We start from the raw sequence: 16,060 nt of genomic DNA, 5'->3' as shown, positions 1-16,060 counted from the left end.
ATTTGATTTTCACATGAGCTCTGACCCAAACACGTACCTGGGTCTCGGTGCAGAGGGCAACCAAGGTATTTTTTCCAAAGCCTTCATACGTAGAGGCAACCATTTACGTCGGTAATCTTGATGAAAAAGTAACCGAATCCCTGTTGTGGGAATTGTTTGCCCAGGCTGCACCTGTGACCAGTGTAAAGCTGCCAAAGGATAGAGTTTCGCAGACACATCAATCCTTTGGATTTGTCGAGTTTGAGTGCGAAGAAGATGCAGATTATGCAATTCGTATAATGAACATGATCAAGCTCTATGGGCGTTCAATTCGTGTTAACAAGGCATCTGCCGACAAAAGGAACCTGGACGTCGGTGCGAACCTTTTTGTTGGCAATCTCGATTCAGAGGTTGACGAGAAAATGCTTTATGATACCTTTTCCTCTTTTGGAAATGTCCTCTCTGCAAACGTGGCCAGGGAGCCGGATTCGAATGCGAGCAGAGGGTTTGGATTCATCTCGTTTGATACCTTCGAGGCATCCGACCTGGCCCTTCAAACCATGAACCATCAGTTTTTGTGCAACAAGCCCCTGTCAATTAGCTATGCTTTTAAGAAGGACTCTCCTGGCGAGAGGCATGGATCTCCTGCCGGTAAGTTTATGCTAGCTTATGTTCAGAACGGTTGCTGGCTGCCCAGGCGCGGAAGAACGCAGTCAGCCTGCCTCAGCGTGTATCTGCGGATGGAAATGTTATTTAGTCACCAGAGTAGCTTGTAATATTAATTAAAAAGTACCCCCCCCCCTCGTTAAATATTTTACTAGCCCTGTAAAGTGTTCGTTTTGTAAGGATTGTTGGGGCTCAAGTGATGATGTGTCACGACAATTAAAATTTAAGACTAGTCATTAAATTACTCATTCCGCTAAATGTATTGGCTCATCGTTAATAATTTCAAAAACAATACATCTTGGTTTAATGCCTTCACTTGATGTCGAGAAAGGGCCCGCTCGAGCCAGCAATATTGCAGTAAAATCATCTCCGCAGTTTAAGCAGCCAAATACAGACGAAATTTCTGCATCTCAACGATTGATCCAGGAAAAGCAACCTCTAAATTCGCTTTCCGGTACTGGCTATAATTTGGTCAAAACAACCATAGGGTGTGGTATGATTTTCCTACCCAAGGCGATGAACCATTGTGGCCTTATACTTGGACTTGTGCTGATTGTCTTTTGTGCAGCGGTTACATTTGTTCCGCAGCTTCTTTTGTCACAAATGAGTACACTTGGCGTTTCTGATTACATCTCGCTCTCCAGCAGGTGTTATGGAAAGTCTGTGGAAACGTCGATCGTCATTTTGCAGCTGTTGCTTTTATTCACCCCAATGATTGCGTACATCAAGCTTAACGGAATTTTCGCGTACAACTTTATCATGTCCTTGGGGGTAAGTTCACACTCTATTTTCGTCAATCCCACAATCATTACGGTGATCCTTTCGTTTTTTGTGATTCTGCCGCTTTGTCTTTTGAAAAATTTGTCCAAACTCTCGTTTGTCTCTGTGATGGGGCTGATTTGCGTTACTTACCTTTCCCTCCTGACGATTTTTGACTATTTTTACGATTCTTGGATTAACGGGGGTCTTGTTGGAATCTACCCCGGCCTCGGATTGGTCTCGTCAAATATTTCGTACTTCAAGTTTAGCCTTGCTTTGATGTCTGCCTTTAATACGTTCATGCTGGCGTACATCAATCACCCCTCAATTCTTCCTCTGATCTCAGAGATGGAAAGCCCTACAGCATCTCGTCGCTCAAAATTACTATTTCGCAGTCAATTTGTCATTGTTACCTTCTACATTTTGACGACTACGTTTGGATATCTTCACTTTGGCTCTGCATGTGAAGACTCTATTTCTTACATCTTGCTCAAGCAAAATCCTTTCTATCTGCTAGCTCAAATCCTTGTCGTGCTGGTAAATATTGTTACTTTTCCTCTTATCCACTGGCCTGCAAGGTTGTCTTTAGATTGGTTAATCAGAGAGGTCATTAAAAGTATCGACAACCGGAGACTTGCTTTCAAAAAGATTTCTGCAGCTCCGCCATCGTCATTAGGGTCCACCAATTTTCCACGAGGGAAAATTGATCTTTTAGAAGAAAAATTTGACAATGCAAAGAACCAAAGGCATACCATTGAAGCTGGTATTCTTGTATTTATTTCTTGCATGTGTGCAATTTTATTTCCTTCCGTGCTGGCTGTTTTTGACTTTTTCGTCCCAATATCGGGATCATCAATTTTGTTTACCATTCCTGCTCTGTGCTCCTTAAAATGCATGGAAAAAGGCCTTATCGACGAGAAGCCGATGAGAAAAGTTCTCGCCTATGTGTGCCTTGCTACTGGAATATTACACCTGATCATTGGATCTGTTTCTGCCGTATGCACTTACATCATTAAAATTTAGTATCTAGTACCAATAAGCAAAAAAATTTATGCTCAAAATTGATCACTGTGTTAAGGCTCTCGGCCAATCAATGGTTGGCTCGTCTAAGGTGGATGCCTTAAGTATCCAAAGAAATGGAAAAGGGGCCAATTGAGGCTCTAGTCTTGTTGGAAAAATTGTCGTTTTTAATAACCAACTCTAAAAACCGGTAATTCTTATATCCAGATGAACCAACGAGAACAGTTGGCACCAATGGGACAGCATCTGATAGCCTCTTGATGCCGCAGGCTTTGATGATTAATGATTGGTTGTTTTCTAGCGTGACAGAGTAAATCCTGTTTTCCATAAAATCAATGTCCTCTGGCAGAAGAGAAGTCTTGCAATTTCCAAAATTGTCGATAAACCAAATGAATGGGTTTAGACTCTTATCGTCTGCTTGATTATTTCTTTTACCCTCTTCTTGATGCTCCTGCTCACACTGGTCTTGACCTTCTTTTTCCAAAATCGAGGCCAGGTCATGTGGGATGGCACTGGAGCCTCCTCGTGTAACTATCCAATACGCAGCGAGCGGGACAAACTCATAGGACCTGAATTGGGTGTTGATAATTCTATTGGCCTCGTCAAGTGGGATCCAATTCTGATTTGCAGCGTGCTGAATGACAGCTTGCGTTTTCATGACGTGAATTTGAGGCAGCGAGGCATTGTTTTCCCTTTTTAGAATCCGAAACAATAGCGACAAAATAAGCTGGGAATACGTGCTGACAACAAGGACGCCGCTAATTGCGAAAAAGCAGAACGGTGGCCCATTTCCCCATCGCTTTTTGATGGATTCCGTCCTGGGCGCGACATTAACAATAATCACAGCAGTGAATGGGGAGGAGGCATCTTTTTGATTGTGCGAGGCATTTGCAAGCTTCGACAGCGAAGATTGGATTGGCGTCGAATTTCCGCTCGAAGACGGTGTCATTAGGCGATGGGCATCAAGAACGTCAACCAAGTGACCGGCCGCCTCTAGTTCCGGGTGTGTCGAGCTCACTCCAATATAGGACGGTTCGATACTAAACAGAGATGCAAATCTACATTGCTGCCTGACGCGCGCATTCTCGTCAATGCAGTCGGAGATGATGACAGCCGCGGCCACAGTATGAGGGAGAGCCATTTTCACCGTAACTATGACAAATGTTTCACTAAATAAATTGCAATTTGGCTCGTGATGTAAAACAATTAATCACTGGGAGCTTTAAAAGTTCAGGACTCCGTTGGCAGCCAAATTAAACGGGTATTTGCCACCTTTTAATGAATTTAAAATTGTGCTATTGGTGTGATATTGTCCTTTTTTGGTTTGCACTCACACACATAATCATTGGCGACATCACCCAAAGCTACGATTTCTCATCAAAGTGATCTTTGAGCGCTTAGAACTTGAAGAAAAAACATGACATTAAAACGAGGACGTGTTCTTATCCCTTCAAAGCTCTCACAGGGCATCCTTCATTCAGAATATGCAGTACGAGGTGAGATAGCCATTGAGAGCGAAAGGCTCAAGAGGCTTTTGGAAGCCGGAAATTCAAACTTGCCGTTTAAGCGCATTTTGCCCTGCAACGTTGGCAATCCCCAGGCCCTCAATCAGCCCCCGATTTCCTTTTATCGAAAGGTTGTTGCATTGATGGAGTCTTTTGATGCGCTTGGAGGCACTTCAAATGCCAAAAAGATATCCGATCTATTTGCTCCAGCCGTATATGAACGAGCGTCTTTTTATCGCTCGCAGTTAAAAAACAGTATGGGCGCATATTCGCACTCACAAGGGCACCTGTTCATCCGAAAACTGATTGCGTCCTTTATTGAAAAGCGCGACTCGTTCTCGACAGCCCCAGATGAAACCTCCGTTTCGTGCGATCCAGACCATATTTTCCTGACAAATGGTGCGTCATCTGCCATCCAGTCCGTGCTTTCGTTGGTTATTAGCGATCGCTCGGTCGGCGTATTAATCCCGAAGCCGCAATATCCTCTCTATTCTGCGTCCATTTCTCTGCTACATGGCGTTCCGGTTTTTTATTCGCTGCAGGAGCCAGCGGAGCGATTTGGCCGATGGACCTTTTCCCTTGAAGCTCTAAAAACCTCATTGACCGAAGCACGAGGGCGCGGAGTCGATGTGAGGGCTCTTTGTATCATCAATCCAGGAAACCCAACAGGAAATGTGCTCTCCTGTGCAGATCTGGAAGATATCATCGAATTTTGTCTGAATGAGCGTCTAGTGCTGCTTTCCGATGAGGTTTATCAGAACAATGTTTGGGATTCTGAGGTACAATTTTGCTCTGCCAGAAAGGCGCTTTTGTCGGCTTCGCGTAAAAATCCGGCTCTTCTGGATGCTGTGGAAATATTTTCGTTCCATTCCACGTCAAAGGGATTGCTTGGCGAGTGCGGAAAGCGGGGAGGATATGTCGCATGCACAAACATTGACCAAGAAATCCTGAGCCAGTTTTACAAGCTTATGTCAATTTCCCTTTGCTCAGCGATCGATGGCCAAGTTATGCTGGGCCTGATGGTTGATCCCCTAACGCCTGATGCGGACAGTGAATATGAGAAACACGTCCAGGAAATCACGGCAATCAAAGGTAAATGGTGCTTTGATAATTTTAGAATCGCTTGCAAGAAGGGCACAAATGCTTTCAGAGGCGCTTAATAAAATGGAAGGGGTTACTTGTGCCAGGCCTCAGGGAGCTCTTTATTTGTTCCCCAAATTTTCATTTCCAAAAGCGTTTCTGAAGGAGGCCCGGCGCTTGGAATTGGAACCCGACACTTTGTATGCGTTGGAGCTTTTGAGAGCAACCGGAATTGTATTTGTTTTTTATGACTTCATAGTGCACTGTCAATGGGTCTGGATTTGGTCAAGCTTCAAACACATACCATTTGCGATTTACTTTTCTGCCTGAGGAGTCCTTCTTTTCCGAATTCACCGGGGCTTTACAGAAGTTCCACGCCGATTTTTGCGAGAAATATAACTATTAAACAGAAACCGAGCTGCACTTACACATCGAAACCAGATGGTGTTCGATTTATTAGCCATTCAGCATAAGATCCAGAATATCTGGCTCCTTTGATCGCCTTTTAAGAATGCCCCGATTTCGTAGCTGTGTATAAGGAGACAAAATTTTGATATCCACATTTATTTGATCTTTCTTCCATTTTGGATACGCAAATATATAACATAACTAGCGTTCATCGTCATCATCGCTCAGTACGGCCCTCCGTCTGGGTAGATCGCGTTTTTCTAACGATTCGTCTTCGGATGAGTCGCTTTCATCCTCTTCCGCATCCTCTTCCGCATCCTCTTCATCCTCTTCATCCTCTTCATCCTCTTCATCCTCTTCATCCTCTTCATCCTCTTCATCCTCTTCGTCTTCATCATCTTCCACATCTTCATCCTCTTCGTCTTCGTCTTCGTCTTCATCGTCCTCAACGTCATGCCCGTCATCCTCTTTTTGACGGGCCGTTCTCTTCTTAGCCCCATCACTTTCAAGCCAATCTTTTGTAAGATGTGGAGTACGATATGTTGATGTCTCTTTTTTCAGTTGCCGCTGCTCGTATTTCCTTTGTTCCGCCTCCTGTTTCTGGCGAAGCCTGTGTTTTTCCAAGGCAACCTGACATTAGAAACAATCCAGAAATAACCTTTTCCAGCTCGACACGGGCTGCCTCTGGATCCTGAGGCATGAACGCCATCTTCACCTTTGCCTCCGAATGGGCTCTGGCCATACGGCTTGTGAGCGACGAAGACGACGACGACGACGATGCGCTAATTGAGCGAAGATACATTTTCTCTGTAATCGTGCCAACATCCTCCATCAACAACGCAGCCTGGTGCTGCGCAAAAATATGAAGATGCTCTTCATTCCCCACCGGATGGATGTTCAGATCGTAAATTTCGGACCCAATTGCAATTGAGTATGAATTGTCGGACCACTGCACAAGATTGGCATTGGATAGCATGTCCTGATGCCATGTTAGAAATACGCACCATCAAACCTAGCGGCGGTAAACAGGTACTCCAAACCTTGTATGTAAAATCGGAGACGTGGGCAATGTCCTTGGCGAGTTTCCAACGCACAGTGGAAGCCACACGTGCAGAGGCGACAGCCTGATCTTCTTCTTCGAATTGTGTGACGTCTTGGAGCTGAAGAGTCTCCGTTTCATAAGCCTGTGGCTCAAGTGTCATGAACGGCGGCACTTTCAATAGCGACAACTACAAAAGTTATCAAAAACAAGACACCCTAGATTTAGGATACCTATCCGGAACAGCTATTTGCGGTAGTTCCACTTGTTCGAACGAGCTTGCATAAGCAGGGGAGGCTGTCGGTTGTTCAAGGTCCTCAGGATGGCTCATAAATTAATTCTTTTTATTCTTAAAATTTAATAAATAATCTGCCTCCTCCTCCTCCTCTTTCCCTCTTTGCTCCACTCGTCATACTTTGATAAATTACGAGCGGAAAAAGGATTAAAATGTACAGCCGATTGCGATCAAAGATGCCATAATTGTGGAAATCATTTGCTCAATTTCATGCCAAATGAGAATGCAGCTCTTTGTGATGCTTTTCCATCTGCTCGCAAAAGTCGATAAAAATTGCTGGAATGCTTAGGATTGACCTCAAATATGCCCCAATGTTGCAGTTCAGATGAAGAAAATGCAGGCCATTTCCAAGAACATCCTTTCTAAGCTCCCTGACGGTAGAATAACGATCCAAGAGCTCTTTTAACGTGCGTTTCTCTTCACTAGATAGGATGATATCGGCGCCAAACATGGCGTTTCCCGGATAAAGTGTATGGATTGGTGAAGAGTTTCCTGGATATTTCTGTATTTGATCTTTGAATTGCTGGTAAAGCCGTGGAACCAGCATCGAATATTTGCTCCCTACGAATAGAGGGGCTTTGAACTTTTTTGTACACTCCATGTGCGCAAAGTTTTCATTACCAATGGCATCGGAATTTGTTTTTGAAGCTTCAAATGGGTCTGAAATGGGTTCGCCGCCAAATCCACCGCCATCGCCAGAGTTGGAAAAATAATTCAACAGACGACAAAGGTGATTCCACTCATGCTCCTTAGTAAGAGACCACACGACAAAGTCGAGCGTGCGATTGGAAATCCAGTCGTAGCAGACTTGGCGACCTTCCCTCGATCGTTTTATAAAGTACAGAAAGTAGGCCAATATTCCAGAAGAATTTCCCTCAAGATATAGGGTTCGTATCAAATAATAGTGAGCACTGGACCTCAGCATGGGTCTTTCCAAACTGGTCTTGGGCTTTTTAAGGACCAAAGACAACCCGGTCACATGGGTGTCCTCAAAAGGTTTTGTTTGCCGGTTGTCAAAGATTTCCCAATAATAGAGAAGAGCAGAAATCTGTGGATGGTTCCTTGAAAAAAGGGACGAAATTGCACCCAACCGATAGTCGATATATGCAGAACCCTCCGGATATGAGTCAAATATTCTAAATCTCTCATTCAACAGGGAAAGGAGAAAAGGCCTGTGCGATGCATCGATAACCATCAGCTTGATCAGGTATGAAAAAAACATGGGGCAGTCCGAGAGAAAGGACAGTGGCAAATGGTTAATGTAATCGCCCAATGCCCTCCTATTGAATCTGTATAAGATGCCGATCAGAAATGACGTGTTTGACGAATGTATGGCTTGGGTTTTTCCAGAACTTGAAAGCACAATTTCAGAGATATCTCGGACCAACTGCCTCTCTGTGCTACTGATTCCTTTAGATGTGGACAGACAAGATAAGAATGTGTTCTCAAACAACACATGTTTACATACCTCGGGAGATGCGGCTTTAACCCTCAAATAAAGGGCTTTAATGTCCTCCAAAGACCGCGTGTAAAACAGCAGCTTGGTGGCATGTACACACAAATCCAGGGGATATGAAAGCAACTCGAGCCCTGTGTACAACACGTGAATTGCATCTTTTATGTTCCCAGAGACCACGCCCTCATGCATATACAGCGAAAAAATAAGCTTGAACGTCTCAACGTTAGGGGAGCAAGGTATTGATGTCAATTTTTTCCTTGCATCGTATGCATGATTTTGGCTCTTACACTCCTTTAGGAACTCAAAAAGGGTGCGTCCTTGAACAAAAGAGTCAAGCTTAATAAATTGGCGCAGCGCAGAATTGTACAAAAGAATAATGTTTGCCGTTGTCAAGCCATAGATGGAGATCAGAGCATCGCGGCTCTTCTCGCCAGGTACACAGCCAAGTGGGATCACCTGTTGAATAAGTCCAATTGCATCCAGCAAAGTAGGAATGACAAATGAGCAAGAGTCAAATCCAATATCATGCGAAATTCCGCAGGCAAAACTAGAGGCAAATTGAAGCCAATTTGAGGGCCCATTGATGGTGCAATTTTTCGGCTCATAATACAGCGATACCCTGTGAAACAGCAGCGAAATGGAATAAAATTCGAGCAAGCTCCCCGTTTCCACATAGGTATCGGAAACAATTTGACAAAAGCCAGTAAACAGCTCAATGTCTCGTTTTTTCAGGCCAAACATTTCACTGATTCTCTCCTTTGACAAAAGAGGCCCCGCTTGGTTGCTGTGGGCACCGCCTTGGGCCAAAAGTAATGTCGAAATGGCTTGAGCAGAAGGGACGATGCCATCTGTCGATACCAAGGTACGTAAAACATTGATTGTAAAAAGGAACACCGGTAGAATAAGCGATCTGGGAAGATTCAAGATAAGCGATCTGCACATGTGGAAATGAATGTACGTTCCGGAAAGGGAAATTTTTTCCGAAAAAGGTATCGATCTCAGTGAAAAATACAATGCAACATTTACTTCCAGAGCCTTTGGGTCGTCTACTAGGTGGTACTGTTTAATTAGCCTTATGCGGCTAATCTGTGAAGAAAGGGTGTCTTTCTCCGTGAACGCCTTATTACTTTCGAGAATCAATTTTGACTTTTCTTCCGGCGAAATCAACTTTCCATATATTCGCCCGCTTGGCGAAAGATGCTCTGGAATATGGTCGGTCGAAAACACAGCAGAAGTCGAAAGGAAACGCATGCTTGGTCTAGTATTCGAAGTGGCATTAATCGCAGAACGCAGTCTTGACCACGTTAAGGCTCCCAAAATTCTATGAAAGCCCCTTGCATTTTTTGGCATTAATAGACTTTTTGCTTTGGGACGGCTGTGAATCTTAAATTAATTTTTTGGACTGCATTGTGTTGGTTGGGTTTGGTTGGGTCCGATTTTATTGTTTCAAATTGAAAGTAATAATTTTGATTTGATTTTTGCTTTGATTTTTGGTTTGATTTCAGTTCAGCCGATTGCGTTCCATTAAAAATCACAATTTTTCATATTCCAATTTGGACTCCAGTTTCTTGCTTTCAGCAACCTTGCGAACGGACTTCATAAAGTCATCTTGAATCACATAGTCTCGCTCTGCACGAATGGCAACCATACCAGCCTCTGTGCATATGTTACGCAGATCGGCACCGTTGAACTCGTTGGCCAACTTTACAACAGCCTCAAAATCTAATATCAACCAACAAGGGTTATGTTACCAAACTCGCCCGATTTGTTCATCTTTTCCGCGTGTATTTTTAGGATATCCAATCGATCTTGTTCGTTGGGAAGGGGAATCTCAATTTTGCGATCAAGTCTGCCAGGACGTAAAAGAGCAGGATCCAAAATATCGGGTCGATTTGTCGCCATAATGACCTTCACTTTGCCTAAAACATCAAACCCATCCATTTGGTTCAATAACTTGGCGTTAGCGTTACACCGAGCATACCTCCATGAGTGTCCTTTGGATTTCCCTGTCGGCAGAGGTGCCTTCTGAAAAACGGCGGCCGCCAATTGCATCAATTTCATCCATAAAAATAATACAAGGCTCGTGGTTTCGTGCATAATCTACCGGATTGGAATCAATGTCTTACCAAACATTTCACGGATAATTCTGGCAGACTCTCCAATATATTTGTCCACAATGGCGCTCGCCACCACTTTAAGAAATGAAACGTTAAGTGTAGCAGCGACGGCTCGAGCGAGCAATGTTTTTCCGGTTCCTGGAGGTCCATAAAGTAACACGCCCTTGGGAGGAGCTACTCCAACTCTAAGAAACAATTCTGGGTTCAGAAGTGGAAGCTCAATGACCTCCCTTAATGCCCGAATTTGGTTGGCAAGCCCACCGACGCTGGCAAACGAAACATCGCCAGGACCCTCGTGCTCGTTTGTCATATTGAAGACCAAAGGATCAACCTCCCGAGGCAAAATGCGCATAATGGTAAGCGTGGTGATGTCAAGAGAAACACGGCATCCTGAAACAAGGCGGTTTCTGTCAATGTTGGAGCGACAGCCGACAATATAGCGAGGACCACTGCTCGCTTTCACAATAACTACGATGTGGTCACAAAACCGAGCTTACATCTATCTGCGTCTAGCGACTTGATGATTTCCCCGATGATTTGTCCGACCGACTGCAAGGCCTTGATATCGTTTTCACTCTTTTCAAAATCGGACGAAAGTTTCTTTAATCCAAGTCTCTCTATGGTGGAGGGAAAAGCAATGCACTTACGCTCTTTAAGGGTGTTTTCGTTCTGTCGAAGTTCGGTCAATCTCTTGTGATAGCTAAGAAGGGCACTCTGGCGACGAGCATCAATTGGCTCGGTGGTGATGGACGACATTTGTAAAGTAAATTAAATTTAAATAAAATAATTTGGCGTTGAATTTTTCAACATGGAGACTATTCTTATCTTTCCCCTGCTTATTGCTGCCACCGTTGCTGTATATACTTTGGCTGCTAAAATAATCAACTCAGGTATGTATGGCGTGTTGAGCTTTTATTTTAGCCGGAAACACCACATACAACGCCAACCCCGCCGAATTTGAGCGCTCCCTAGAGACTCTTTGTCGAATGTTTCCGTCGCTGCAAGAGGAGCAATTAAGGGCGTTGTTGATGAAGAGTTCCGGGTCTCTCGAAAAAACAATCTCAACCTTGCTTGATATGAATGCAAAAAGAGAGTCTCAAAACACCAAAGCCTATCAAGGCACTGGTCTTGATAGCAAGTTCCATCCAACCAATCAGCCCGACCATACATGGTATGACGACCCCATACTCCGCCATCAAAGTTTACAGCAACGAAAAGCTGCCGCCGTAGAAAAGGCGCGGTCTATGTTTCTGGAAAAGAAACTATCTCAACAATAAGGACCTGACAATGGCATGTATGTAAACACTATTCGGAATCATTGCAAAATACAATTCTCCTTATCCTAATTCCAATTCCAGTCCTACACATAGTAGTCAACTTTCTATGTTTTGCGGATAATTTAAAATTTTATAAATTAATTGTTTTTGCAAAAGTATTAGCAACCAAAAGAGGAAACAGTATCGAGGCCTCTCCATGTACTTTGATTGGACGAGCAGCGGCCTTGATCTTTCCCCACGACTTGGCTTCGTCCGGACTGGCTCCAGCGTCGCTCCCCTCAAACTCGTTTCCAGTGTTTATGAGGACAACATAGTCGGCTCCGTTTCTCTGCAAAAGTTAGAAGATGAAAGTACCATAAGATTCGCATTGAAAATGTGATGTTTAGGGATCCCGCCGCCCAGAATAATTATGCCAGTCATTTCGGCCTTTATGGCAATTCCATTGAGCAGTTTGATGTCTTGAATTATATCTAGTACAAGGCCTCCTCTCTTTATGGAATGGAAGAACATCATATCTCCAATTGAGCCATCTGTGAGGGCCGGGCTGAATACCGGAATGTCATTCCGGTAGGCCCAATAATAAATGGAGGAAGAATTGTTAATTTTTTCTCCAAGTTTCCGTATAAACCTGCTAGGCGTCCATAGAGTTCTGTCGAGATTGAGGTCAGTGTCTGCATCCTCTCCTACGACCCGAACTTGGGTGTCCAAGCATTCATCAAGAATGGGATTAAGAAATTCCTCAAAGGCGCAGTAATTTGAATTGGGTAGCAGCAGATTTCCTATCCGATTGAGACCTCTGGCCCTCAAGTTCTCTCCGGAGGCTTCAAATTCGCCCAAAAGAGTTGGGCCAAGACACTTTATAATGTCCTCTTCAATGCCGCCGGCAGTTGTGACAAGAACGTCGACAAGCTTATGTTCAACAAGAAACCGGATGATCTCTCTATTACCGCACGAGACCATATTAGATGTGTATCCGAGGAACAGCTTAAAAGAGGGATTTTCCTTTTTTTTTTGAATCTAAAATTTAAAATGTCTACTGACCATTTCGTCTACAGTTTTGCACGCCTCGTAAAAGAGGGATGCCTGGAATCCCATTGTCTGAAACGAGCTAAAAAAAGCATTCCAGTTGAGACCGTCATTAAAATCGTAGCCGTTGACCTCTATTGGATTGTCGGGGAGGATGCATTTTGATGTCAACAGGATATTTTCGGATATATTTTCGGGTATATTTGCGTGGATATTTTCGGATATATTTTCCATGTTGGCTGAGGAGGTGACATGGCTATTAATAGTATCAGTTTCGGCTTTGGCTGAATTTAACATATTGAAAAATTTGAAAAAGTAAAATTTACCACAGTGTAGGGTTGAATTTTGTTGTTTTTCTTCATAAATGGTAAGGACTTTCCGTTGAGCTTAACTCATCATATTGCATCCATCATTTAACGCTCGTGTGTGGCCGAATTTTGCTAACCTTTGTAGTCTACTAACGGAGGGACAAAGAAGGCCTCAAACCCAATGCGCGAGATATCCATCGACAAGCTTTGCTTGAACATTTGCGTTGGAGAATCTGGAGATCGCCTCACCCAGGCCGCCAAAGTCCTTGAACAATTGACTGGTCAGACCCCAGTTTACTCAAAAGCTCGTTATACTGTCCGTTCCTTCTCCATTCGCCGCAATGAAAAGATTGCCGTTCACGTTACCGTTCGCGGTCCAAAAGCCAAGGAGATCCTTGAACGTGGTCTCAAGGTCAAAGAGTATGAGCTGAAAAAATCCAACTTTTCGTCCACCGGAAACTTTGGATTCGGTATCCAAGAACATATTGACCTTGGTCTCAAATATGATCCTTTGATCGGTATTTATGGTATGGACTTTTTTGTTGTCCTTGCACGACCTGGATCTCGTGTGTCTCGCCGCAAGTGTTGCACAAAATCCATCAACACTACTCATCGCGTCTCGACCAGCGATGCCATTGCCTGGTATAAGGATACGGTAATTTTTGCCTTTTCACTGATATCTAGTTTGACGGTGTTATTCTTAACAAATAAACGCTTTTTAACAGTAAATAAATTGTGAGCCCTGATTTTGGCAATTTTTGGTTCTTTTCTTTGGCAAGCGGTGCATTTGCTTGCCGTAATTTGATCACCGCATTAAAATAAGGTTGGTGGGGTGGCACGATGATTGCAATGGACTTTTCGCGAAAAGGCGACATTTCCGAATTAATTAAAATTTAAAGCTTTCGAGATTTGAGGCTTTTAAATTTATGATGCAGCATGAGGTAAGGCCATCTTCTGCGCCTCCGCCCGCTTCCTCTGCTGGCCATTCTGAAGACATTGCTCGTTGTCGCTCGGTCCCTCCAACCATAGACCAAGGCCCGACGCTTCAAGGCGTTCTTTCGCTTCCATTTCTTACGAAAGCCTTTGATGAGTATGAACGTGGAGCTCCAGACTCGATTCTTTGTATGATTGACATTTTGGAGCAGACATATTCCAGTAGCAGCATCATGATTGGTGTAGATACCTTGAACATCTTTTCTAGCTTCATTGAGCATCTGAATCAAACGTTCATTTTCAAGCTTTCGCCGAAGCATTCTCTTTTGATCAAGACCATTTTACATACAAACTGGATACGGTTTGAGCCCAAAGCGGACTCAAATGCGGCGCTTTTTGAGGCCTCATATTCGATCTTTTTTACAAGATTTTCGGATTGGATGTTGAATATCCTTTCAGCCTTTCTTTCGCATTTGGGCCCTGTTTTGGAGTCGATTGTTGGGTCTCTTTACACGATTTCCACCCTTGCAGGATCATCTTGTGTTTCCGAAACGCCGAGAGTGAATGTCCTATCACAAAGAATCCACAGTGTCATCAAGCCTCTGATCAAGATGATTCCGATGCTACAGGCGTCAATCCTGCCTTTTATCAACGAATTTTTCCCCCACCCGCGGCAGATAGATTCTCACGACTATTTGAGCTGCTACTTGTCTGAGTGCATAAAAATCTGCCATTACTGGCCTGAAATCCGTCCTTCTCTTATTGAGTTGTTGATTTCCAAGATCATCCAGATCGATGTCGAGGTTCAAATAGAAGTCGATGAGTTGGAGGATGATCTTTTTGAGCACTTGGAAAGCAACATTCTTGAGGGCTCTGAAGCCGAACAGAATGCCTCCCATTCAAGCGATGACGCTGAACAGTACGATGGCGATCTTATGCACCGAAAACGACCCAGCGAAGATGTAGATGAAGATTGTTCCCCGGTGGCTTTAAACTCGTTTGATTCGATAGCGACCATTAAAGCGCTGATTGCTCGGCTTGATTCGTGTCTTCTTTTGGTATTCAGTTTCATTGAAAGAATCAAATCGGAAGACACTGAGGTGTCGTTTGCAAATCTCTTTATTTCTTTGCTTGTGATTTTTGAAAAGGTGGTGCTGCCCACAATGAGGTCGAGATATACGCAATTTATTCTCTTCTACATCACAAGTCTTGATGAGCGGTTCCCCGATTATTTCTTGGGCGTGTTGATCAATCGCCTTTCTAGCTCATCGCTTTCCAATTCATCATCCACCCTTATTTCGTCTTTCAAGGGGGCTGGGGGCCAGTATTTTTGCGACTCCACAGCTTCTTGGATTGATACGTTGAAGCTTTCCTCTGGAGCCGGCTGTAGGCCTTCCAAAGAGTGCTTGAAGTCGGGCTCCTTCGATGCGTTGAGGCTATCCTCTGCATGCTACATCAGCGGGTACGTTGCCCGGGCCAAGTTTATCCCAAAAAAGACCGTTAGAAAATGTTTGCTATACCTTTTATGCTGGGCAGGAAAGTACATTCGAAACCATGGATGCCCAGATTGCAGACAAGGATATGCATGCAAAGAGCCGATCGGGGCAACTTCAAAGGCCCAATTCGCATATAAGCATTCGATTTTTTTTTCCGTATCGCAAGCCATTTTTTACATCCTTTGCTTTCGCCACGAAGAGGCCCTTTTGGAAGATGCAATGCAAGACATCTCATGCCGTGATCTGAAGCCACACTTGGCAAAGCTGATGTGTAATGGTTGTTTAAGCCCTTTGGCTTCGATCTTGTCCACCATTTCGGCGGAATTTTTGCAAATCGTTGAGGCCTGGTATCCGGAGCTCTCTCCGAGCGACCAAAGCGGATTGAAAGCCGCCATTTTGACACCCGCAAATTCAAGGCCCAATTCTCCGATGCCGAGCGCAACGGCACCCTGTTGCTCCTCGCCATTGATGATGGACTTTTTTTTAACGGAGGACACGGTCACAATTTCTGCCCAGCTGAAAGCCCTGGAGTCTCTTGAAAACTTTTTCCCATTTGATCCGTTCAAATTGCCAAGCTCGAAAATTTTTATACCAGAATCGCTATTTATCGACTGGCCCGGCCACTGCGCATCTGAAGATGACGACGAAGATGGCGAATTGGACAGCCAGACTTGATGCGACTGGGATTTTATT

The 16,060-nt window shown here is 44.1% G+C and overlaps 11 protein-coding genes across 11 annotated transcripts; 6 read left to right on the top strand and 5 right to left on the bottom strand.

Annotated features, from left to right (window-relative positions):
• Window positions 1-13: 13 nt before the first annotated feature.
• DI09_4p410 (spliceosomal protein) lies at window positions 14-755 on the top strand (the record flags this gene model as incomplete). Its single annotated transcript, XM_013381931.1, has 2 exons — window positions 14-65; window positions 130-755. The coding sequence occupies 2 exons, from the start codon at window positions 14-16 to the stop codon at window positions 753-755; spliced, it is 678 nt and encodes a 225-aa protein (XP_013237385.1).
• A 196-nt stretch (window positions 756-951) lies between these two features.
• On the top strand, window positions 952-2,427 carry DI09_4p400 (uncharacterized protein; the record flags this gene model as incomplete). Its single annotated transcript, XM_013381930.1, has 1 exon — window positions 952-2,427. One exon carries the CDS (start codon window positions 952-954, stop codon window positions 2,425-2,427), a length of 1,476 nt encoding a protein of 491 aa, XP_013237384.1.
• Window positions 2,428-2,524: 97 nt separating this feature from the next.
• DI09_4p390 (uncharacterized protein) lies at window positions 2,525-3,565 on the bottom strand (the record flags this gene model as incomplete). Its single annotated transcript, XM_013381929.1, has 1 exon — window positions 2,525-3,565. The coding sequence occupies one exon, from the start codon at window positions 3,563-3,565 to the stop codon at window positions 2,525-2,527; it is 1,041 nt and encodes a 346-aa protein (XP_013237383.1).
• Window positions 3,566-3,841: 276 nt separating this feature from the next.
• On the top strand, window positions 3,842-5,089 carry DI09_4p380 (uncharacterized protein; the record flags this gene model as incomplete). Its single annotated transcript, XM_013381928.1, has 1 exon — window positions 3,842-5,089. One exon carries the CDS (start codon window positions 3,842-3,844, stop codon window positions 5,087-5,089), a length of 1,248 nt encoding a protein of 415 aa, XP_013237382.1.
• Window positions 5,090-5,618: 529 nt separating this feature from the next.
• Window positions 5,619-6,619, bottom strand: DI09_4p370 (uncharacterized protein; the record flags this gene model as incomplete). Its single annotated transcript, XM_013381927.1, has 3 exons — window positions 5,619-6,017; window positions 6,076-6,396; window positions 6,458-6,619. The coding sequence occupies 3 exons, from the start codon at window positions 6,617-6,619 to the stop codon at window positions 5,619-5,621; spliced, it is 882 nt and encodes a 293-aa protein (XP_013237381.1).
• A 340-nt stretch (window positions 6,620-6,959) lies between these two features.
• On the bottom strand, window positions 6,960-9,560 carry DI09_4p360 (uncharacterized protein; the record flags this gene model as incomplete). Its single annotated transcript, XM_013381926.1, has 1 exon — window positions 6,960-9,560. One exon carries the CDS (start codon window positions 9,558-9,560, stop codon window positions 6,960-6,962), a length of 2,601 nt encoding a protein of 866 aa, XP_013237380.1.
• A 181-nt stretch (window positions 9,561-9,741) lies between these two features.
• DI09_4p350 (26S protease subunit Rpt4) lies at window positions 9,742-11,083 on the bottom strand (the record flags this gene model as incomplete). The annotated part of the gene is made up of 4 exons (XM_013381925.1): window positions 9,742-9,912; window positions 9,948-10,216; window positions 10,337-10,783; window positions 10,825-11,083. 4 exons carry the CDS (start codon window positions 11,081-11,083, stop codon window positions 9,742-9,744), a joined length of 1,146 nt encoding a protein of 381 aa, XP_013237379.1.
• A 52-nt stretch (window positions 11,084-11,135) lies between these two features.
• DI09_4p340 (uncharacterized protein) lies at window positions 11,136-11,604 on the top strand (the record flags this gene model as incomplete). The annotated part of the gene is made up of 2 exons (XM_013381924.1): window positions 11,136-11,217; window positions 11,249-11,604. The coding sequence occupies 2 exons, from the start codon at window positions 11,136-11,138 to the stop codon at window positions 11,602-11,604; spliced, it is 438 nt and encodes a 145-aa protein (XP_013237378.1).
• A 130-nt stretch (window positions 11,605-11,734) lies between these two features.
• On the bottom strand, window positions 11,735-12,927 carry DI09_4p330 (deoxyhypusine synthase; the record flags this gene model as incomplete). Its single annotated transcript, XM_013381923.1, has 3 exons — window positions 11,735-11,932; window positions 11,959-12,606; window positions 12,646-12,927. The coding sequence occupies 3 exons, from the start codon at window positions 12,925-12,927 to the stop codon at window positions 11,735-11,737; spliced, it is 1,128 nt and encodes a 375-aa protein (XP_013237377.1).
• Window positions 12,928-13,119: 192 nt separating this feature from the next.
• DI09_4p320 (uncharacterized protein) lies at window positions 13,120-13,649 on the top strand (the record flags this gene model as incomplete). The annotated part of the gene is made up of 2 exons (XM_013381922.1): window positions 13,120-13,593; window positions 13,623-13,649. 2 exons carry the CDS (start codon window positions 13,120-13,122, stop codon window positions 13,647-13,649), a joined length of 501 nt encoding a protein of 166 aa, XP_013237376.1.
• A 215-nt stretch (window positions 13,650-13,864) lies between these two features.
• DI09_4p310 (uncharacterized protein) lies at window positions 13,865-16,042 on the top strand (the record flags this gene model as incomplete). Its single annotated transcript, XM_013381921.1, has 1 exon — window positions 13,865-16,042. The coding sequence occupies one exon, from the start codon at window positions 13,865-13,867 to the stop codon at window positions 16,040-16,042; it is 2,178 nt and encodes a 725-aa protein (XP_013237375.1).
• Window positions 16,043-16,060: the final 18 nt, after the last annotated feature.

The sequence above is a fragment of the Mitosporidium daphniae genome, assembly GCF_000760515.2.
Source record: "Mitosporidium daphniae strain UGP3 chromosome Unknown contig-4, whole genome shotgun sequence".
In the NCBI taxonomy this organism is placed as follows: domain Eukaryota; kingdom Fungi; phylum Microsporidia; genus Mitosporidium; species Mitosporidium daphniae.
The sequence above is the reverse complement of the archived record's forward strand: the minus strand, read 5'-3'. Positions and strand labels throughout refer to the sequence as shown.